The sequence below is a fragment of the Podarcis vaucheri genome (assembly GCF_965113315.1).
Source record: "Podarcis vaucheri genome assembly, chromosome: 13".
NCBI lineage: Eukaryota > Metazoa > Chordata > Lepidosauria > Squamata > Lacertidae > Podarcis > Podarcis vaucheri.
In genome coordinates, this window is record NC_138751.1 from 18,627,803 (window position 1) to 18,651,743 (window position 23,941).

The following is a 23,941-nucleotide window of genomic DNA, read 5'->3' on the forward strand; positions in this document are numbered from 1 at the left end:
ATTTTGATCAACACTCAAGCCTGCACTTATTGATAATATCCACTGAAACATCTTAAACTTACTATTCAAAGTACCCTTCATAAGCCCCCACCCCCGATCACTTAGGGCTGTTTAGCAACCACTGAGCTTTTGCGTACAGCCATTCAGTTACCTGTTCACAGACATTAAGCTGTCCATTGATGATGATGATGATGATGATAATGATAATAATAATAATAATAATAATAATAATAATAATAATAATAATAATAATAATACTTTTATTATTTATACCCTGCCCACCTGGCTGGGCTAGAAGCAATCCAGAATCAACAGGCAAGATTAGCACAAATAAAATTTGTACCCCAAACCCTCTGGTGCAGGAGCCAAAGTCCAAGAAAAGGTCAGATAGCATGATCTCCCTTCTAGAAGGTGGGAAAGGAAGCTCCGAGAAACATCAGAGCCCCCCCCCTGCAGAGGCAGAGGAGCATTGTGCACAGATGCGCACGCACCAATGTTGTTGTTTTCAGCTCATGACTTTTGGCAACATCGCCATCAAGAGCATAGCCGCAAGGAGCCACGAGGAAGGCTCAGGAAGGTGGGGAGCAGCCGTGTTTCGCCAGTGTGCATCTGGGCGGCAAGGCAGGTGCTCACGGAGAAGGTGTTCAGCCGTTGAATGAGAACCTGAAGGAAATGACATGTTGTGAAATTAACCATTCTTCAGGCATGCACAACACACACACATACCATTAAGCTGTTTTTCTTTATTACTACTTCAAGGGCTGAGGCATCAGAAAGAGGTTATGGAGCTGACAGACCCTCCAAGTGTCCCTATTTCCCAGGGACATCCCTGATTTAGAGAAGCCGTCCCAGTTTTTGATCTGATCTCAGAATGCCCCGATTTTCCTTAGGATGTCCCTATTTTCATTGGAGAAATGTATGGAGTTATCTGCCCCCCCCCCCGAGCCATCTGAAGGCAATCCTGTATAGGGAAGTTTTTTTATAATTTTTTTTTACTGTTTTATTATGTTTTTATATATGTTGGAATATATATCACTCTCCAGACTGCTGGGGCAGCCCAGTAAGATGTGTGGGGTATAAATAGTAAAATTATCATTGTGGAACAGGACGTCCCTATTTTCACCAGAGAAATGTTGGAGGGTATGAGCTGACTGAGATCAAACTCTGTTTGGCCCAGGTCTTTAAGACGTCACTTCAGAGTATCCAGCTTCTGTGGATGAGATCTGAATGGTCTTCAGTTTGGAAAAGTACATTTCTGGCATTGGAGTACAAAGCGTTTCGCTTGCCACAGTCCCATTCTCTGTGCATCTCCTTCCTTCCTTAACAACTGGGACTCAGATCTTTTCTTTCTTTTTGATCATTTATTTTAGCATACTTTAAAAAAGAAGAAAAAAGGCAAATACCAAATAACTGGACAATTATATACAATCCCAGGCTGTAAGGATAATGGCATACCTCACAGATATTTTAAGGGAATTCTATATCCGATCTATCCTTCAAATGATATTTTATACTTTTAAATTATGCTTTTATACTTTTAAATAATGATTTCAAAGATATGAGGAACACTGCTACATTTTTAATACCACTAGCTGAGTCACGAACAGATTTGACTAAGAAGAACATAACTATTAATATTAAAGCCGCTCGCTTGTTTGATACTTAACATTTAATTTCCTTGGCGTTTCTTGTGGCTAATGGTGAACTGAACTAGATACAGTCACTCAATTGCTAATAAGGCATAATAAATAAATTATTTTTAAGCATTTTAATAGCACCCTTCCATTGTATTCCCAGGATGGTTCATAAAAAGTAAAATATAACTAAAGATGATAAGCTAAAAGGCCACAAAATAATCATAAAACAGTAAACAGGATTGAGGAAAACAGTCTCAGGAAAATAAAAAATGTATGTCTGGGCCTGAAAGGAGCAGGTGGGCTTCTGCAGGGAGTGTATTCCACAACTGGGGCACCATCACAAAGACCATCACAGGAAGCCCTCTGTCAAACAGTTTAACGTCAAATTGGGCCTGGAAATAGACTAGGAGCAGTGTTGTGGGCATAACATTGTACTTAATATGAAAACAATGCCTAGTTAGTAAAGTTGCATCTGCATTCTGCACCAAGTGTAGATTCTGAACAAACTTCAATGGCAGCCCAATGTACAGTAGTCTAGACGGGAGATTACCAGCACATGGCCAGGCTATCTCTGTTTACATGCAGTTGCAGCTGTGGATCAATAAGAACAACGCAATGAAGGCTAGCCCATGGGGGTGGATGGGGCCCTGCTCCACCAAACTCAGTCTGCTCACAGCCAGCCCCCAAGCCCTGCCTGCCAGCTCCCTCTTCGTTAGTCTCAGTCTTGCACTCACTAGTAGGACTCAGCAAGGAAGAGGATGGGGCAGGACTACAACTTGTTGATTTTGCCAGTCATTGGCTCTCTGGTGCCACCTACTGTTGGGCCTCCCACCCAACCAGTTCCATTGTGCACCAGCCCCCTGTGCTGTGAACACCACTCCCTTGGGAAGACCAATAGCGTACCCACACACTCCTCCTCTCTGCATCTGGGTTTAGCTTCAGTTTGTTGGCCCTCGTCCAACCCATTACTAGAGCCAAGGACTGATTTACAGTACCCACACACTGCGACCTAATGTATATGGATCACTCAAACATCAACAACATGGAAAATATTTGAGAGCACAGATTTTCATATAGATTGCTCTTATTCAATAAAGAGTAAATTGCTTTCCAATCAGCCAGGAAAGGCATCGTAGCTTGGTCATTACCTAGTCTTAATCATAGCAGTTGACAGGAGCTGCATTCTGATATTTATACATTGGGTTGCCTTCATGATCACATGCAGCAACACTCTCCCCAACGGGAACATTTTGAGGATTTCAAAATCACCGTAAACACTGGAGTCATTAAAACCTGCTGTCAACAAAGGTGAGGCGCTTTGGATAGTTGCAGCAGCCAGGTGAACCCCCCTTCCTAGTGAGCAAAATCAGTGCTGTTAATTATGAGCACAGTTAGCAGAGCTTCCATCTCAAGGTCACCCCAGTTCTGCAATAAATCTTTTTTTTAAAAAAAAAAGCATATTAATTAGCATATATATCGCCTAACTTCGCATAGTTTATTCATCATCGGCTCAGCATGGGATCTAAACACAGCACATACAGTAGTTGTTGCTTTCTTGCCACTATTAAAATGTTCTGTTTGAAGAAGCACATTTCTGATATTCCCCCCAAATGTGGCACACTTAAGTGGACCAAATATTTCTGCTTGTCACAAGGAGCATGCACATGTCCTCTTGACCACAAGATATCGCAATCTGCCCCCACTGTACCAGCTTCCGATCTTTCACCAGAAACTGCTCAGTGTTTTCCAAGCTCTTCCACATACCGATAAGGACTAGTAACTTGCTTTGCATGCAACTAACAGAGAGCTACTACAAATCTACCTATACTGAAAAGAATGGGATCGGGTAAAAGAGGAGATGATTGCGCTGGGAACACAGGTTGGAATAGAGGAGTGTTGGTGCTGCCAGGAAAGGGAGGGGTCATGATCCAGATTTGGGGGGTCTCACCCTGCGATCGGTTCCATACGAAGAGCCTGAGTTCACTTAGGGCTTCCGTGAGATTCTGGATCCTGCCCTGGAGCTGGGTGTTCTCGCTCTGCAGCTCCTCGATGGCCTCATGCAGTTCAAACGGGAGCCCCCCACCCCAGAGAAGGGGCAGCAGCAGCCAGAGCATCAATGCCATCTGCACCCCCTCCAACAACCTCGCACTGTGCGGCCGGTGCTCAGCGCAACCTCGCTTCCTTCCCAATCGATCAGCCCGCCTGGGCAATCAATAGCTTGTTAATTACCCCATCCTCCCTGAACCAAACTCTCTCCCCCTCTCTCTTAAAATAAAAATAAAAACGTGCGCCAACCCAGCCCTGAAGTCTCAAGAGGACCACGGATGAATTCAGATCCGATATCAAAGGGTGAAGCTGAGTGGTCCTGCCTTCTAGCCCACCAGATCCCCCAAAGTTTGATCAACTGCATTCATTTACTGGGGAAACTTCCTGTCCCCCAGTCAGGCCAATGCAACTGGGGCCACATTCACACGACGGTAGAAGCAGCTGACAGCCACATTTTTTTAAATAGAACGACAAATTGGTAGGGATTGAGGGGGTCACAAAAAAACTATTGGGGAGCTAAATGCAGCCCATAGGCATGTTACCCCTTTTTTAAAGCTGTGTGCCTCTCCACAAGTCAGGATCAATCTGTCAGGCACGAGCCAGCAGTAAATCACACCAGGCCAGTTGGAGTTAACTCTTTATTAGCAAGAACATGATCTGCACAGACTTGGCTGAGTGACAAACCTAATGAGCACAGCAGCTCATCCCTGATAGGTCTTGCCCCACGGATCAGTTGCTGAGACTGAAAGTCCCTGCCTCCCGACATCCATCTTTTTTTTTTTTAAATAGTTTTTATTTGCTTTTTTCTTCCAAGGTCAAAATACATCGTCGTTGACACAACAAAAGCAGTTTTACAAAAAAGAAGAAAGTTACAAAAGGAAAAAAAAAAAAGAGAAAAAGAAGAAGAAGAAAAAAAGAAGAAAATCACTTTTCCAGATCTATTTTCATAATCAACTGGACTTCCCCACATCTTCCATCCCCTGCTTTCTTTACAATAAAAATAAATAGCAAATTGATACCTTATTTTATGTGTTTTTGTACTTTCATTTGATTATATAGTCTGTGATTTATGTTTTTCAGAATGCTAACTTAATTTCCACCATTTACCAATCTCAATACTGAAGCATATTTTTCCCGAAAACTTAACAAATTCTCAACATTCATATAACTTATAATGTTTTTGTAAATAGTCCTTAAATTTTTTCCAGTCCTCTTCCACCGCTTCTCCCGACATCCATCTAAGTCCCCTCCTCTCCAGGGCTTTCCCCAAGCAATTAGAGACTGTGTCTGCATGCAGCCAACCTCTCCTCCACTCTTTTCATGCCTCTCCTGGTTCTGGGAGATGGTGGTGGGGACTTGCTCCATGACTCTTCACCAGCCTGAATCATCTCTGCCTCTTGGCCTCCCTTCTCTCCTGCTTCAGCTTCTGTCTCTGATTCTGGACCTCTCTGCCACAGACTCTCCCAGCTCGCTAAGCCCTGGTACCTATTCAACTTGTGACACCTCTTCCCAGTCCTCCCTCTGACTACTCATGGTTGTCCCACCACCACTCCCTGGGCTCTGAACCTTCTTCCCTTGGTGGATCCCCAGATGGTTCACCCCAGCATCCCTCTGTGACTAACCAGTCCATGAAACCACCTATGTTCAACCTATACTTTTGTAAATAAACAAGGGCCATCGAGTCCAACCCCCCGCCAAACAGGAAACACCATCAGAGCACTCCTGACATATGGTTGTCAAGCCTCTGCTTAAAGACCTCCAAAGTAGGAGACTCCACCACACTCCTTGGCAGCAAATTCCACTGTCGAACAGCTCTTACTGTCAGGAAGTTCTTCCTAATGTTTAGGTGGAATCTTCTTTCTTGTAGTTTGAATCCATTGCTCCGTGTCCGCTTCTCTGGAGCAGCAGAAAACAACCTTTCTCCCTCCTCTATATGACATCCTTTTATATATTTGAACATGGCTATCATATCACCCCTTAACCTCCTCTTCTCCAGGCTAAACATGCCCAGCTCCCTTAGCCGTTCCTCATAAGGCATCATTTCCAGGCCTTTGACCATTTTGGTTGCCCTCCTCTGGACACGTTCCAGTTTGTCAGTGTCCTTCTTGAACTGTGGTGCCCAGAACTGGACACAGTACTCCAGGTGAGGTCTGACCAGAGCAGAATACAGTGGCACTATTACTTCCCTTGATCTAGATGCTATACTCCTATTGATGCAGCCCAGAATTGCATTGGCTTTTTTAGCTGCCGCATCACACTGTTGGCTCATGTCAAGTTTGTGGTCAACCAAGACTCCTAGATCCTTTTCACATGTACTGCTCTCAAGCCAGGTGTCACCCATCTTGTATTTGTGCCTCTCATTTTTTTTGCCCAAGTGCAATACTTTACATTTCTCCCTGTTAAAATTCATCTTGTTTGTTTTGGCCCAGTTCTCTAATCTGTCAAGGTCGTTTTGAAGTGTGATCCTGTCCTCTGGGGTGTTAGCCACCCGTCCCAGTTTGGTGTCATCTGCAAATTTGATCAGGATGCCCTTGAGTCCATCATCCAAGTCATTGATAAAGATGTTGAATAAGACCAGGCCCAAGACAGAACCCTGTGGCACCCCACTAGTCACTCTTCTCCAGGATGAAGAGGAACCATTGATGAGCACCCTTTGGGTTCGGTCAGTCAGCCAGTTACAAATCCACTGAGTGGTAGCATAGTCAAGTCCGCATTTTACCAGCTTCTTTACAAGAATATCATGAGGCACCTTGTCGAATGCCTTGCAAGGTAGGCTACATCCACTGCGTTCCCTACATCCACTGCGTTCCCTAAACGTTTTATGTTTTATCATGTTTTTAATATTCTGTTGGGAGCCGCCCAGAGTGGCTGGGGATCCCAGCCAGATGGGTAGGGTATGAATAATAAAAATAGCAATAATTACAGCCACCGCATCACCAGGCATACCCACATACTGGAAGGGTCAAATGGTCCTCTGTCCCTGTGATGCTGTGGTGGCTTGCCAGCACAAAGGATAAATTGATTGATGAGGTAGTGGTTGGATACAGGGCTTTCAAGCATTTCGGCTGGGAGCTCTGCTGAGGTTAATTCCAAAATCATTTACTTAGTGAATTATATTCCGTCTTTCCTCCGAGTTCATGGTTCTCTTCCACCCCATTTTATCCACAGAACAATCCTGTTCTGGTTAGGCTGAGAGATTTTGGCTGGACCAAGGTCACCCTGTGAAATTCATGGCCGAGTGGGGATTCGAACTCTGGTCTCTTAGGTGCTAGTCTCAGCTCTCTAACTTCTACATCATGCTGGCTGAGAGATGCTGAGCTGAGTGCAATGACTAGGGAATGTCTCTTCACCCTTGAATACCCTGGGCAGAGTCTTATACCCCCAGAGCCCACCACTCTGCCTGCTGCCAGTTTGGCCCATGCACACACACACACACAACCCTCTGCCATTCTCCTTCCCTCCAGGATCTGCTAAGCCACAGCTGGACTGGCAGGGCAGAAGGCAGAGAGGGCAGAAGTAGGTGGAGCCACTCTGGGAGGCACTGGAAATAAGGAGCAGGAAGCTGACAGATAGGACTACCACCTAGCATGGCTGCAAGTCAGAAGACAGGCAGGTGGGGGCCCATCAATGGCAAGCGAGGTTGGCGAGGCAGTGCCCCATTATCCCTAATGGGCAGCCGTCTACCGTGAAGTCTCCTATCTGCTTGCCTGCTTACCCATGGGCCAGCTGCAGAGCTTCCCTTGTGGCAGAGGGCACAGAGCCAGCTTCTAGGTTCCCCTTGCCAGTCTTGGTCCCTGTCAGGACCTGTCCCAAAGGTGCAGCAAATAAGCAATTTGCACAGCAAGGATTGCAGAAGAAAGTGTGAAATTAGTTTCTAGGGGGCGAGGGGGATTTATTTTGTTTTAAAATAAAAATCGCAGCATGAAGCGGTTGCATGAGAGGAGAAAATAAATAGAAAACAGAGGAGGAGGGTGTGAGACCGCAAGGAAGCACACACAGAGTCATTGGGAGGTGTGAAAGATTACACACAGAGAGAGAGATAAAAGAAGTCACAAGGTGGTATAAAAGAAGCAAGGGGAGAACATCTCCATGGCAGAACAAAAGTCACAAGAGGCAGGAAAATAAATCACAGAGAGTTCTGGGGGGGAAAGAAAGCGGGGGGGGGGAGGAGTGTTGCAAAGTGAGCTGGGGGGGGTAACCAGTCACTTCTAAGGTGTATGGAGGGATGGAAATATCCTATTATAGGCTGTTGCTGCTGCTTCATTCTCAGAGAATAAGAGATACAGCAATGAGTTAACAGGTTGGAGCAGAACCTTAAGTCAACTAATGAAGAACATATTGCTGTTTATTTGCTTGCGCTTCAAACATTTATTTATTTGCATTTCTAATCCCACCTTTTTCTCCAAGGAGCTCAATTGCCATATGTGGGGCACATGGTTTTCCTCCTCCTCATTTAATCCCCACCACAACCCTATGGGGCAGGTTAGGCTGAGTGGCAGTGACCGGCCCAAAGTCGCCCAATGAGCTTCATGGCCAAGTAGGTATTTGAACCCTGCTCTCCCAGGTCCTAGTCTAACACTCTAACCACTACACCACATTGGCTCTCATTTCCTGTCCTGCCCCGCACCACAAACTGCCATAACTTGGATAGTGTGGCATTTGTTGGGCCCTGGGGATAAGCCTTTGCTAAAAACCTGGGTGATCACACACACAAAAGTCATCAGACTGCTTGCGACTGGGGGCCACGGCAGAGAAGGCCCTCCACTGGTTGCCATCAGATCAACCAAGAGGGCTTCATCCTGAGGTTTCAGAAGCCAGAATAGTGCAGGTGTAACCTCAGGTAACCAGGTCCTAAATTGTTCAGGGCTTTATAAGTCAGCGAACAGAACCTTTAAAGTAGAGTTTGGATTTATGCTGTTTTTTTGTTTGTTTGTTCTATTGTCCCAGTTTTCAGTGGATTGGGGTTTTTTTATGCACAGCTGCTTAGAAATATATCTATTTAAGTGGTATATAAATGTCTTAAATAAATAAATTGGCAGATCATGTTGCTCCATTGACAGAAGTGTTTCTTGATTACAGGGAAGCTGTTCTGTTAACAACCTAAATGGCAGAGTTTTGCACAAGTGGCTGTTACGTTTTCTTAATATTGATGTGGTCAATGGCTACTGCATGGCAGCACATCTGTGAGCTCTTAACAATTCAACACACCTGTTGAATTAACAATTTAACTAATTAGCAGGGAGGAGTTCATCTGCTGCACCGAATGCAGCAATGTGATAGGGTAATTGATTCTTTTGAAATCTGTATTTAAACTGACCAAATGCTTTGTATGGTACTGGCTGGTGTAGAGTGGTGAGTTGTAGCTGTTTGATTATTATTTAAAATAAAATAAGCAAATATATTGCAGGCAAGTTTTTATTACATCACCCCAGTCGCTGCGCAAACTCGGTTGGCGAAGGAAGTAAACAGCAGCAACTTCTGAGTTGACCTTAAGGCAGCCTTACACAGTGCACAACCCAGGAGTCAAATCTTGAAATTAACCAACACATGGGTCACTGTCATCAAGCCATCCCAGTCCAGGTGATGGCTGTATCTCGCACACCAGCCTGAGCTGGAAAAGGAATGCACTGCAGAAACTTCTTGAACCATTCATTGACAACAATGGCTCAATAAGCACCCCCTCCGCCCAATACTACACATCTGTCCAGAATGAGTAAACTGCCCAATTCCCCAACCTGGGAACTGCCTACCCAAAGGGCTTTCCATCTTCTGGGATTCAGCGTCAACTCATGCATTCAGTTCAGTGTGTGCACTTTCTCTTGCTGAGATGGTGGGTGCCTCAGGCTCAAGAAATATGATGCTTTTTATCAAAACACAACCTGTCTTCTTCATAATAATAATAATAATAATAAATTTTATTTATATCCCGCCCTCCCCAGCCGAAGCCGGGCTCAGGGCGGCTAACAACAATAAAACAGTACAAAGGTACAACATAAACAACATTCTAAAATCATTCATTATAAAAATTAATTAATTATGCACGTTGCTTTTCAAAAGATAAAAGAGGAGAGGTCCTCCCAGCAAGGAGTCTGCAATACAAAATTCATCACAGGTAAGACAACAGAAGAAAAGGGGGCAAGCAGAAGTAGGGAATAAAAGAGGGTCCTTTGTGTTATTTCAGGTACATGTAGTTAAGCTTAGTTACAGTTACTAGGGTATGTGCAAAAATATACACACCCCAACCCATTTTGTCACTTCACATCTGATCCACGGAAAGATGATGCCACAATACATTTGTTAATCTCCTGATGTGCAGCAAGTCTCTATTTTGTCCCAATTTGTGTTTATTAAGCTATGGGATGTGTGTGTGTGTGTGTGTGTGTGTGTGTGTTTAAAATCCCCTTCCCACTCACACTTTTTACATCACTTTGAAGTTTTGTATATCTAAAAAGTGGTACATGAATGCTTAAAACAAATGGAGCGGCACAGGCGTCCCTCAAAACTCAATTCAGGTTTTTTTCTCTCTCTCTCCCTCTTTCCCCCACCACGCTAGTGTAGAATGCGCAAAAGCGAGTCAGACTCTCGCCACCCTCCGCCAGAGGCAGCAGCCGCTGAACTGAGCCGCCCGAGCAGAGCCCCCGAAAGGCTCCGGCTTTCCAATTGGCTCCGGCTTCTCGCTCGATCGTCCACTGCCGCCTTCTCGGAACGCTCCTGACGTCATGCAGAACCGCCCGAAGGAAAACCCGAACGGTTCCGAGCTGCCGCCGAGCTCTTCCGAAGCCCTCCTCATAGGAACGCCGCCATTTCCCGAAAGCTTCGCGAAAGGCCCCCGGAAGGCTGCCGTTCAAAGCTGAAAGGCGATGATGGTGCCGCTCTATCCCTCGACATCTCTGTGGCGAAACCGCCCCTCCCCCCCCCCGCCCCTCTCTATAGCTTTACAGTCGGGTTGGAAAAGCTGTTCGAACGTAGGCCGGAAGTGCCCGCGAGACTCCCTGAGCTGTAAAGCGGAAGAGGCGGGGCAGCACCGAGAGATGGGAGGGAGCCGGTATAAAACCCCCTCGCGCCGGCTCCGGACCTCCTTTTCCGTTTCCGGCCGTCGTCGCGAGAAGAGGGTAAGGAGTGGGCCTCGTGTTTGTCCTGGACGGGGGAAGTGGGATTATCCCGGTTGGAGGGGAGGGAAGAGAATTGGGGGTAATGAGGGCAGGTCCGGGCTCCTCTCCCGCAGTGTATGGGCCTGAGGCCTACCAGAAAGTGGGGAGGGGAAGTTGGTTTGGAGGGGGCTGTCACGTGGCCAATCCCTCCATTTCAGTCTTGTAGGTTGATTTCAATTGTCTGGGCACAAAAAGGTGTTGTGGGTCGCCTAATTCCTACCCTCATTCCTGGAGGCAGCGCGCGGGTTCATTTTACTTTTGGTATGCGCTAAGATTGGGCTAAAATTTTAACAGTTAAGGGGGTCGCTCTCTCCCTTACCGTGTTGAGGATGCTTGTCTGCTCCTGAGTCCGGTTTTTGTGTCTGTGAAATACAGCCTGTGCATTGGTGCCTCGCTAGCTTGAGGTTAGAGTGAATGCGTGGCATGTTACAAAGGTATAATATGACTCTGTATGGTAAGGAGCATTAATGCAAGGTTCATTGACCCATTGATGAGCGTTGAAAGATGTCATTCACCCGAACCCAGATTATTAGAAATGTAAATGAAATAAAATCAAGCATGAATGATATATAATCAACATTTAGCAACCATCAATTGTCATCTCTAGGATTCCCAAAATGTAAAAATTAGATATCTTATCTAAAATTAGAAATACAGAGGCTTCTCAACGGCGAGGGAGGTGCACTCTATATTCCCACACCCTTTTTATCTTGAGGCTCATGATTCCTTAAGTAATTGGAATTGTTCATTCATTTGTAATTGTTCGTTCATTTGCACTATCCCATGTAAACTTCATTTCAACCCCAAGGTCTTTCTTTACCTTCTACATAGTCCAATTGACCTCAGGGTGCTCAGTATCCACCACTTTGGGAAACCCTGGTTTAACGATTTATAAGGGTAGATTATGTCTGATGGTAAACAACAACTCATTTGCAGGCATCTTCCTAATCACATGATCTCAATGTAATTGTCCTTTTAAGTTTATATTTCCCTTTCCTTCATTGGCTGTGTCTCTACTTGCTGTGACATATCAGGGGGAAGAAGATACAACAGAATTCTACTACTACCACTCACTGATAGAAGATGTGGTATTTAAACAAATAGCCTATTCTTGAGGCCTAATAATTCCCTTTTGTCTACTGCATTGTAGTGTGCTGTATTAGGAATCTGATGAGCATAGCCCCCTCTTTGTTACTACATTTATATCCCACTTTTTCTCCAAGGAGATCAAGGTGGCATACACACTTCTCCCATCTCTATTTCATCTTTACAAGTGAGTGAGGTTAGCCTGAGACAGAGAGAGAATGACTGAGTGAAGGTGAGCCAGTGAGTTTCATTGCTTGAGTGGGGACTTGGGCCCTGATCTGCCAGGTCCTAGTCCAGCATTCTAACCACAACAGCACATTGTCTCTTTCATTGTGTTGGGAGAGGAGCGTGACATTTAGAGGTACCAGGATGTCAAGACTGGAATAATGTGTAAAGGAGCATAAAATTAGAGGGGAAATACCTAAACCAGGAGAGTGTGAGGATATAGACGGATATGCACTGGGCTTCTGATAATGGCGTATTTCGTTTTCTTATATTCTCATTGCTTGGTCTTCTCCTCCCTAGGATTCTGCACAATGTCTGCCCATCTGCAATGGATGATAGTGCGCAACTGCTCGAGTTTCCTTATCAAAAGGAACAAGCAAATATATAGCACGGTAAGCTGCCCTCAATTAAAAAATAAAAACCTAGGTTTTATTTTCCAACAATTCTATTTCCCTTTTTGAAGCAAAAAAAGGGGGGGGGTCCCTCACTTTCAAACACATTGTTCCACACCTCTTAAGCTCTCCTCTTTTCCTCTTGGAACTCAGGAGTCCTAGTAACATGTTTTCTTGTTTCTTCCAAGGAACCAAACAACCTCAAAGCCCGCAATTCTTTCCGCTACAATGGACTGATTCATCGCAAGACTGTTGGGGTGGAACCTGCAGCTGATGGGAAGGGCATTGTTGTGGTCCTCAAGAAGCGTGCAGGTGGGTTAGCCTAGTTTAGAGCAAAATAATGCTGAATGGAGTGAGGGGGCGGAGGTTGGGGGGAGAAGACGTGAGCAGAGTGTAAAAGATCTGTTTAGTTCTGGTTAGTGAATAAGCACTACAATAGAGTGGTGGAAGCAGTCCCACCAGACCATAGAAAATGTGTGTGTAGATAGTGCAGCATTTGGTAGAGTGCCAGAGGGATGCAGTTTTGTGGCTGGAGGGAGAGGGACTTCTCATAACCTTACCCCTTTTGCCCACACTGCCTGGCTGTCCTGAATGCCCATATTCATTCCAGCCATTGTTTAAAAATGAAATTCTAAATGCTTGAAAATACAGATTTGGGGAACAGGAAATGTTATTGAAAATTAAGGTCTACATATTTCTCTGTGGGGTCATAAAATCACCAGTGCTCTTCAACATCTACATGATATCACTTGGAGATAGATCATCTGGGGCCAGGGAGTGGGTTTACTTCAGTAGGCTGATGAAACTCAGCTCTATAGTTCCTTGCCACCCTATTCTGGGGAGACCAGACAGTTCTGAATCTGTGTCTGGAGCCAGTGACAGACTGGATGAAGGTAAACAAACTGAAATTTAAATTGGGACAAGACAGCAGTGCTGTTGGGTAGGAGTTCTACTGGTTCAGGAACAGGAGGTTGTCCTGTTTTGGATGATGTTGCGCTTCCCAAGATCTCCTGGATCCGGCTTGTTGGATGTTCACAAATCTGCTGTGGCTAGGAGTACTTTTGCCAAAGTTCAGCTGCTTTGCCAGATGTGCCTTACCTGATAGTCAGTTCTGGCTATGGTCCTACGTGCATATCTCAGTTTTGCTACTGCTAAGTGATTTGTGTGGAGCTGCCTTTGAAAACCAATAGGTGCAGAAGGCTGTTGCAGAAATCTTGACTGGGGCAAGCTGTTGGGATCATTTGGCCACTCCCCCCCTTTTATGCTTTATATAGGATTAATTCTGTCAATGTTTACTTGTATTTTAATGATCAATATTTCTGTGTTTTTAGCGCTTCTTGTTTTTATCTGTAAGCCACCTTGAGTCCTGTCAAGGGAAAAGGCGGAAAATAAATAACACCGGCTATACTGGCTCTCAGTCTGTTGCAATTCAACAGGTGCTGACTATTACATATAAAACCCTATTCTGCCTGGGACCAAGCTCTTTGAAGGGCAATCTCCTCTTTTGTGAATCTTTCCATCCTCTGAGATCAGCCATTGTGCCCCCTTTGTGTATGCTGCCATCTAGAATGTGAGTTTGGACTGACAGTCTCGAGCTGAAAAATTCAGCTGAGCTTACTGACTAGGTCTTAGGCAGGCCACTGTGTCTCTCAACTTCAGCTGCAGTATGGGATGAAAATACTGGCCTGCCTCGCGTGGTGACTAATGTGGGAACCTGAGAATCTCCAGATGTTGCTAGACTATATCTCCTTATTTTGAAGGGACGCAGGTGGCGCTGTGGTCTAAACCACTGTGCCTCTTGGGTTTGCTGATAGGAAAGTCGGCAGTTCTAATCTGTGCAACTTGGTGAGTTCCCGTTGCTCTGTCCCAGCTCCTGCCAACCTAGCAGTTCGAAAACACATCAGTACGAGTAGATAAATAGGTACTGCTGCGGCAGGAAGGCAAATGTTGTTTCTGTGCATTTTGGTTTCCATCATGGTGTTCTATTGCACTAGAAGCGGTTTAGTCATGCTGGCCACATGACCTGGAAAGCTGTCTGGACAAACGCTGGCTCCCTGGGCCTGAAAATTGAACTCAGTGCCACACCCCATAGTTGCCTTTGTCTGGACTTGACTGTCCAGGGGACATTTACCATTTTACCTTTAATCTAATTATTGACCATGCTGACGGGGCTGATGGTAAGGACTTCCAAACTATTATATTTTTCTCCTAAATGCACTGGTGTGTTATTTGCTATTGCTGCTTCCATCTTAGAGATTCTAGGTTCTTTTTCCATCCATGCGACCTAACCTTTCACTCTTGCAGGCCAGCGGAAGCCAGCCACCTCTTACGAGAAGATCACCATCAACAAAAATGCCCGTGCCACTCTTAGCAGCCTCCGCCACATCATCCGCAAGAACAACTACCGCAAAGACCTGCGCATGGTAAGATGAGGCCCTTTGGTTTCTCCTTCTGTAGATTTGCACTGGGATATATTTAGTCTCCACTACTCAAATGAGCATATGGTGGCAATTCATCAGAAACAAAATGGCATGGTGAGCTGGCATTTTAGAGTGAAGATTGAGATGTTTACAAAATCTATCTAACACTATGAATGTTCAAAGTGTGGTGCAGTCAATGATATGCGCCCTTCTGGGTAATACCTGGGTTATGATAACGTGTTTTGAATTGCAAAAGACATTGAGAAATTGCCAAAAGGCTTCTGTTTCACTCCTGTTTTAGGAGTGAAGATGGTTCTGCTCATTTAAGTTGGTAGATCTGAAAAGAGGGGGGTATTACAAATTTGAGGAACAGTATAGAAATGAGGTGTTTCAGGATCTGGGTTTTGTAAGAAACCGCTGGAGGTGCTTGACCTGGAAATAACTGCTGTGCTTTGCAGCCTCAGTTTTCCTTCGGAGGCTCTTGTTAGCTCACTTTTCCTCTTAACTCTCTCTCAGGCTGCTCTGCGTCGTGCCAGTGCAATTCTGCGCAGCCAGAAGCCGGTGGTGGTGAAGAAGAAGCGAACTCGGGCTACAAAGGCTACATAAAACAGTTCTCAGATTATCCAATAAAGGATTAGAACCAGAACATGGCGTTGCTGATTGGTGTTAATAGACTGAAACCTGGGTTGTTTCTTCCCCAGTGAATACAAGCCCCGGTCTGCAGCTGTCATTTTGCTGAATTGCCTCCCAAAAGGCAAAAGAGACTGTGTTGCTCCCTGTCCTGCAGAGATTCATTTGCACCAAGAGAACAACTCAAAAAATTAGTGGCCAAATACTCTCCTACCTTGCTGATAACTGGGTTTCTCATATACATACAACTACTTTGCATTGTGGAGTCTCTTGTCCCAATTGTTGGGAAGCTTACTCTTTTATAACTCCTGCTGAGAATAGCACTCTGAGAATATAATGGAAGTGGCCTCTGTAAAAGCATATAGCACTATACATGTGGTAGGCTTTAAGGTGCTACAAGACAAATTCAGTAGTGGGGGGGAAATGGAATAGAAGAAAAGCATAGGAGGGAATGGGCTGGGGATGGGAGAGAAAATAAAAGGAGCCGGTCTTTTAAGTCTCCATGTCCACTATTGGGGGTCATGGAGGTGATTTACAGATGCTTGTTTAATTGCCTTGACAATGACCAACAGATGGCAGTTTAGAGCTAAGAAAACTCCTTGTTCCCACCCAGTATACAGTACTTCCATTTTTCTTGTCCCAAGGGATAGATGAATACCAATGAATTTTATTCTAAGGTGAGGCTTAGAAGCACTTGAAAACCAACTCTTGCGTTAATGTCTCTGCCTCAGATATAAGAGCTGGCTGCAGTTGCTGAATGATAATTGCACTTTGCGCTCATTCAGAGCGTCATTGTGTGAGAGAGCAACGATGCAGGCAAAAACTGATGGGCTGCTGCCTGCAGAATCTGGTAGTTAAGCTAGGAAAGTCTTTCACTGGTGAGAGAAGGCATAGGCTGAAATTCTAGCTCCACTTACCTGAGAGTAACTGAATTCACTAGGACCTACATTTTCACAAACTTCTGTTCCCTTTCCCCTTGCATTTAGTGGTTGGAGAAGCCACAGGAAGACTTGATAAGAGGCTAGACTAGCCCCATATATATATATATATATATATTTCCTTTCCTTGCCATGCTTTTATCTCCACAACAATCCTGAGAGAGGAAACTAGGCTGACAGGTTTCATTGCTGGGATTTGAACCTGGGATTCTGGAGTTCAAGCACTGCTGCTACTATTCTCATGCTTTAAAAGGGTGGGGTGGGGTAGAGAGTGGGGCAATCAGAAAGGAACATCCCAAAGTACCCGCTTGAGGTTGATGGAAGGCTTGTTTGGGGAAAACAAGTTCCAGAAGGGAGGGACCAAACAGGAAATAGGACCTGGTGTGAAATGGATGTGCATTCGCATGCATGCTTCATGAACCTCACCTGTCGGTGCAACGTTGATTCCCTGGTGAGAAATGCGGCGAAGCTTCCAGATTTAAAACACCTCACTGTCCTGTATAGCATGTGCCTTCCGCATGAAAGCTGTGAGGTTCTGGCAGGTCCACAACTGAGGTGATTGGATCTCAGGAGATGGCTGTGGCCATAGGGCCAGGTGTGAGTGCATTTCCCTAAATCCACCTATCCTTACAGGTGGCTCTTATCTCTGTCCCCCGCCCCAAGCTATCTTTGTTAGAGCTCTGTGGTGCTTGCTGAGCCAAAGCAAGGTGATCTAATAGGCCCAGCAGGCAATTGGCAGGCCTCCCAATGACCCCAGCTAGCTATTTGAAGCCCTGGGATGACGTATGTCCTGACCTCTTTCCTGCCCTGCCATCTCCCTTCCTGGGCACCACAATTGAGCGGGCAGCCAGAGTTGGGAGGGGTGGGTGGAGGGTTCCCCCTTCTCTCCAAAAGTCCCAATTCTGGCACAGAGTCCTCTGGGAGGAAAAAAATACCTTTTCCCAGCAGCACTGTATTAGGAATTCGTTCATATATTTTATTTCATTCAATATCCCACCATTACATCACTAAACTCATATATAGGTACTCTTCCCCCCCCCTCCAGCTTATCCATGCAACAGCCTTGCAGCTTTACCCTTACAATCCAAAGTAAATATCTTCAGAGGGTATAAATGTTAGATGCACCTTCATACACAATATTCATTGGCATGACAATGGACATGGCATGTTTCTGTCAGACAAACAAACCGAAGTTATTGCATGACCACTGCCCTGTGGGCTGTTTTGCACTGCATGGCCAGTGGTGAAGCAGTGAAGGGCAAAAGGCCGCAGCTATGTCCTCTAGGTCAGGGCTTCTTGAACTTTCTACCCCCAGGGCCCACTTGAGAAGGCTGAAAGTTACTGAGGCCCATCAGCTACTAAATGGTGCTGCAGGGACAGAGCCAATCACAACAGTACGTTTCCGAGCATGATTCAAAGTGTTGGTGCTGACCTTTAAAGCCCTAAACGGCCTCGGTCCTGTATACCTGAAGGAGCGTCTCCACCCCCATCGTTCAGTCCGGACACTGAGATCCAGCGCCGAGGGCCTTCTGGCGGTTCCCTCATTGCGAGAAGTGAGGCTACAGGGAACCAGACTGAGGTCCTTCTCGGTAGTGGCGCCCGCCCTGTGGAACGCCCTCCCATCAGATGTCAAAGAGATAAATAATTACCTGACATTCAGAAGACATCTTAAGGCAGCCCTGTTCAGGGAAGTTTTTAATATGTAACGCTGTGCTGTTTTTAACACTGATTGGGAGCCGCCCAGAGTGGCTGGGGAAACTCAGCCAGATGGGCGGGGTATAAATAATAAATTATTATTATTATTATAACATGGCAGCAGGTGAAAGCAGAGTTTGGTCTTGTATCAGTCAACTAGCAGGAACTGACTTTGCTTTCTGCTTGATACCTAATCCATCTCTGGAAATGGCTGCGTTATTTGCCACAGCCTTTTCCCTCAACCCCTCCTCTGGCCCTTTTCCCTCACAGAAGAGAAAACCTCCTCCCCACATGAATGTCTCTGTCTCCCAGCCCCCTTTACTCAGCTTCTGTATGTGTCATATGGGGATGTGGTTGTGACAGAAATCTTGTCCTTTGCTTTCGTCTGCAAAATGTATTTGAACTGTTTCTTTCCAAGGATAATACATAAAGCTGATTGAAAATAAATGAATCACTAGATTATGGAAAAGCAGTAAGGCGCATAGCTAAATATAATATAGAAGGGAATGTGGCAGGATGCATAAAGTTAGCAACATGTTGTAGTAATGCCACTTAATCTCTGGAAAGTTAGCATCTGCGAATGGGCAAAGGCCAAAGGGCATCCCTTTAGGACCATCTTGCAAGTCTAGGCAAAACTCCAATGAGACTGGCCATTGGCTAAGCAATGCAGATGTTCACCTGCACATGGACTTTGGTTGAGACTGAGTGCATAATGTAGGGATGAAAATGTACTATGCTATGTTGTGACTTGGTGAACTCTGGGCCGTGTGTGTGAGACTTTCATAATGCAATTTGAAAGCGGACAGCTCCTAGACCAAACTCCCAACTATGCCTGGGGTGTGTCATTAGCAGGAAACCGGGGCTTGCTCTCAGAACAATGTCCTGACCTAGGAGTGGCACCGTGGGCCGGAATGATAAGCTTGGTCTGTTTATACATGGGCACCGAGATGGCCGAGATCAAGCCAGCCACCAAGAGTATATTGTCTGCAGTTATACTCGTAGTCAGTCCAGGGTTTGGGAACGGGGGGCCTTCCTTTCCTCTTTGAGGACTTGCCTTTGCTGGATGGGTCTGGGCCAAATTGATTGTGCGAGGTCTAAAGACGCAGTTTTCAGTAATTTGTATGCTAAACTGGACAGTACCACTTCAGACTGGGAATGAGGACTCCCGTGACTGAATGCCCTGCACATAGAAATCTATAGGGAAAGAGAAGGATCTAACCTACTTTTCTTCTTGATATGCTAATTTTCTATGTGCAGGAATTCCTTTGCTCCCTCCACTTCTAGAAGAGCATGTGAGTCACCCCTTGCAGTCTGAAGTAGTCCAGAAACACATTTACCATCTCTCCTGGTCTTCCTTGGAGCCTTGACCAGCTCCCCGGATTTGCAGTGTGGAAAATATACTGCCAGGAGAAGCAGATGGCTCAGAAGTGGAAGCACTATTGCAGGGAATTGGTTGCTTACAGTTGTGTGCTTTGCCCTGAGAAGTTGGAAACTTAGAGGGAGTCTATCCCTTCTTTTCAGACAGCACCCAACAGGGTTCAATGAAAAGAGAGAGGCATATATATTTTCTGTCTTTGTCTTCAATGACACAAGTAGGACTGGATAAGCTTTCTACCAACTCGTTCTGCACCAGAAATAATTCTAAAATACAACATTCTGCTTCCAGTAAGTAAGAGAAGTGCAAAGAGCTAAACAAAATACTAATACACCACCCTCTCTTACCCATGGAAATCCACCTCTGCCAATATTTGCAAACTTGGGAACTAGAAACGTGCTTTAAAAAGAAAGAAAGAAAAGAAAGCAGAGAGGTGTTCGACAGTGGAATTTGCTGCCAAGGAGTGTGGTGGAGTGTGCTGCCAAGGAGTGTGGTGGAGTCTCCTACTTTGGAGGTCTTTAAGCAGAGGCTTGACAACCATATGTCAGGAGTGCTCTGATGGTGTTTCCTGCTTGGCAGGGGGTTGGACTCGATGGCCCTTGTGGTCTCTTCCAACTCTATGATTCTATGATTCTATGATTCTAGGTCCAATTTTGGGGTAGGCGTGTGGTTTCTAGGAACAAGTCATCTTACCGATGTGAACAAATTATTGGCCCTTATAATGGTGAGGAATGAGGTTTTAGTGGAGGGCAATGGATTTTCTTCACGCCTCATAAGGACTAGGAACTTCTAGAGACGTAAACTTTTGTAGACTGCATTCCACTTCGTCAGTTGCAAGGAATTAGGATTGGGAAAGGGATCCTTCTCTTCACCCAGGCCTAGGACTTTGTTGCCAAGTGCTGGCACAGCGTAAAAGGTAAGACATTATTCCGAAATGTTTCCAAAACATTGTTACTTCTTGCAGTCTTACCGTGTCAGAATCAGGTAAGGATGGTTGGAGTAGCCCCAACTGTGTCCAGACTAGAAGGGAAAAATGGGTAAGAAATGGCCCAGAATGGATTTTCAATTTATATGGGTTGACAACCCCAGAATGCAGTTGCCGTTTGTTGAAAGTGGAAACCGGCTGATTATAAAACCTGGACTGGTTTGGATTGAGATTTTCCAATGGATTTCGGAACCTGTCACCAGTTCAAAATTGGGCTTTCCTTGGGAAACAGCCTTTTGGGCTGGATTCTCACTCCATGCTGAAGTGTTCTTCCGGCTGACAGGAAAAATCTGGTCTCAGGTCTTCATATGACCGCTTTCTTTGCTTCTGGCTCCATCAGTAGAGTCCAGCTGCCACACCTCTTACGGCTCCTGTATTGCTGCCATAAGCAGCTGGTGGCCACCCCCAAGACCCCGGACCCCAGCAAGACCCACCCCAGGACAGACAACACAGAGCCAAGAGGGTCACGGACACCGGCCACACCAGTGGCAGCCAGGCCGATGATGCTCATCAGTAGCCCAAAGGGAAGCAGGCAGTCTCGGCAGGAGGCCTCCACACCTCCCGTGATGGTACTTATGAGGCGGGGGTCCAGGGGCAAGGCTGAGCGCTCCAGGAAAACCTCTTCCCTCTCCATGTTGACCCTCACACGGTCATAAGGCACGGTTGGAAGGGTGGCAGCAGTATCCATCCTAGGGAGGAAAACCAGGGAAATAAGAGCATAATAAGAGTCCTGGTGGATTAGATTTGGATTTTACTTTTTAACTATTTTATTCTCAGTTTATATGTTTTGCCTTGTTGGTCGCTTTGAGCACACCCAGTCTTGAAGGTGAAAAGCAGACAGAAAATCCCCATACACACACACAAACACACACACACGGGGGGGGGGAGAGACTGGTGACCATTTAAGAGACAGAATGCTGGACTGAATGGATCTTGCTATAATCCAGCAATGTGCTGATATAGCTGTGAAAAACACATAGCCTGTAGAGAAGCAAGTCTGAAAACTATTGTAAGTACAGTGGTACCTCTGGATGTGAACGGGATCCGTTCCGAAGCCCCATTCGCATCCTGAGTAGAACGTAACATGCGACTGCGCATCTGCACGGGTCGTGTTTCGCTGCTTCCGCGCATGCACGTGACGTCATTTTGAGCGTCTGCACATGCGCGAGCGGTGAAACCCGGAAGTAACGCGTTCCGTTACTTCCAGGTCGCTGTGGAGCGCAATCTGAAAACGCTCAAACTGAAGCATATTTAACCCGAGGTATGACTGTACAGAAAGATTAGGGGTTGTATCTAACCAAGTTATACTCAGTCACTGAAATTAATAGACCTTCGTCATCATGTCCATTAACTTCAAGGTGTCAGCTCTCCATTTGACTAACACAGTACAATGGTACCTCGGGTTACAGATGCTTCAGGTTACAAACTCCACTAACCCAGAAATAGTATCTCAGGTTAAGAACTTTGCTTCAGGATGAGAACAGAAATCGTGCGGCAGCAGCAGGAGGCCCCATTAGCTAAAGTGGTACCTCAGGTTAAGAACAGTTTCAGGTTAAGAACGGACCTCCAGAGCGAATTAAATTCTTAACCCGAGGTTAACCTGTATACAACACTAGGTAGGAATGAAGGGAGAGGTAACAGTCTGAAGCCTAAAGACATTTGGTAAGGGTGAAGACAGATGTTACATCGCAAGGATGAAAACAAATGTAACATTCTAAGGTGGATTGGGTTTCCATGCACATTTGCTGTGGTGTATTTTCCAGACCATCAAAACCATTTCTACCACATTTAGGACACGTATGCCCGTCTTCTTGGTTAGCTGACCATTGAAATGTTTTATTCCCCAAGCCATGTGGAAAAGGATGTCCTGTATGTCAGCAGTTGGTTTGGAAAAGAAGAGAGGAATTCTTATCAGGCTCTATCTGGGAGTTTGCATGTGTGGAGAGAGAGAATGAGAGGAGACAGAATTGCTTTGCACTGCCCAGAAAGGAGCTTTAGATTACATATGAAGATAATCTTTTGAGCTGAGAGGAAGAGCCCAGGACTGGAACATGTTCTCAAGGGAAAGTGTTGAGGTGCCCGTATCTTTTTAAAAAAGAGAGATATAAAGAAGGTGGACTTCAGGAGGAACTAGGAAAGGAATAGGGCATGGGTAGGCAAATTAAGGCCCGGGGGCCGGATGCGGCCCAGTCGCCTTCTCAATCCAGCCCATGGATGGTCCGGGAATCAGCGTGTTTTTACATGAGTGGAATGTGTACTTTTATTTAAAATGCATCGCTGGGTTATTTGTGGGGTATAGGAATTCCTTCATATATATTTGTTCAAAATATAGTATGCCCCCCCCCAAGGTCTGAGGGACAGCGGAGTGGCCCCCTGCTGAAAAAGTTTGCTGACCCCTGGAATAGGGGTTGCCATAGTGATCAGAAAAACAACAGCCTAGCCCATGCTCCTCTCCCTTTAACATAAGTTTGAGCTATAGAAGACAAAGCTTTTTAAAATCTAAACTTGCAACAACTGCTTCAAGTCAAACTGCTGATGTAAAGCCAGCAGCTCTGGGGGTCAGCTGAAGAGTTTGCAGTCCCGGGAGAGTAAAATTCTTGGGGATTTCTAACAATGGTCAAGTGCTGAGTTGGTAGTTGCCAGCTTTTGAAGCTGCTGCTGTAACAGACTATATATATTTATTTCCATGCATCACAAAACCTCCTCTGCTAAGTTCTACACATCCCACAGCCGCTAAAAACACAAAGTAAAAGGACAGTCCCTCACTGGTCAATTGGCATCCTTAATTGTGTAAAGTGGCCAGCTTTTTAAAGCTGCCTTTAACAGCTGTCCAGCAGACTGAACCAATAGGTGGAACATCTTTGTGTCAATGAGATGCAGAGATAGGGAATTGTGGCACCTGGGGAATGCCTGCCTTCTGGCTGAAAGAGTTCCTAGGTTTAAAAATAATAATAAATGAATCAGGCAGTATAACCACAATAAAAACACTAATTTTAAGTCAATCAAATGGCAAAAGTACAAAGCACAGCTACATTATAAGTTTAAAGCCCAGGAGACAGCATAAAAGCAGTAAATGCCTGATGTGTTTGTTTTTTTTTAAGTGTTTTAGGAGAGATGGAATTTGGTGGATTTCCCTGGGGGTAGAATCCACAAGTGCCACAATCAACAAAGCCCAGCCCCTGAGTCCTGCTAATCAGATATTTACAAAGGGAGTCCCCTGAAAAGCTGCAAATAAAATTTAATCTAAACATTTATAAATTTGCCAAACCTGAATATAGAATGTAATACACTTCTATATATTATCTATTTGTTCCATGAACAGAAATGACACATCAGTTATTGTTCTTTTATCTCTGTGTCC

The 23,941-nt window shown here is 45.3% G+C and overlaps 1 protein-coding gene and 2 long non-coding RNA genes across 3 annotated transcripts; 2 read left to right on the forward strand and 1 right to left on the reverse strand.

The window, feature by feature from the left end:
• Positions 1–245: 245 nt before the first annotated feature.
• Positions 246–9,569, reverse strand: LOC309515938. The gene is made up of 2 exons (XR_014212732.1): positions 9,434–9,569; positions 246–663 (listed from the first exon to the last, which is right to left on the reverse strand). It is a non-coding gene; the product is annotated as an uncharacterized lncRNA (long non-coding RNA).
• Positions 9,570–10,726: 1,157 nt separating this feature from the next.
• On the forward strand, positions 10,727–15,603 carry RPL28 (ribosomal protein L28). The gene is made up of 5 exons (XM_082194257.1): positions 10,727–10,795; positions 12,446–12,537; positions 12,726–12,849; positions 14,842–14,960; positions 15,474–15,603. Exons 2-5 carry the CDS (start codon positions 12,457–12,459, stop codon positions 15,561–15,563), a joined length of 414 nt encoding a protein of 137 aa, XP_082050383.1. The 5' UTR covers positions 10,727–10,795; positions 12,446–12,456; the 3' UTR covers positions 15,564–15,603.
• Positions 15,604–18,332: 2,729 nt separating this feature from the next.
• Positions 18,333–21,271, forward strand: LOC309516729. The gene is made up of 2 exons (XR_014212993.1): positions 18,333–20,028; positions 20,241–21,271. It is a non-coding gene; the product is annotated as an uncharacterized lncRNA (long non-coding RNA).
• Positions 21,272–23,941: the final 2,670 nt, after the last annotated feature.

Coding starts and splice junctions, on each gene's coding strand:
- RPL28 (XM_082194257.1), top strand. CDS start 12,457: ATGTCTGCCCATCTGCAATGGATGATAGTGCGCAACTGCTCGAGTTTC. Junction 12,850..14,841: donor GGTCCTCAAGAAGCGTGCAG/GTGGGTTAGCCT, acceptor TCACTCTTGCAG/GCCAGCGGAAGCCAGCCACC. Junction 14,961..15,473: donor ACCGCAAAGACCTGCGCATG/GTAAGATGAGGC, acceptor ACTCTCTCTCAG/GCTGCTCTGCGTCGTGCCAG.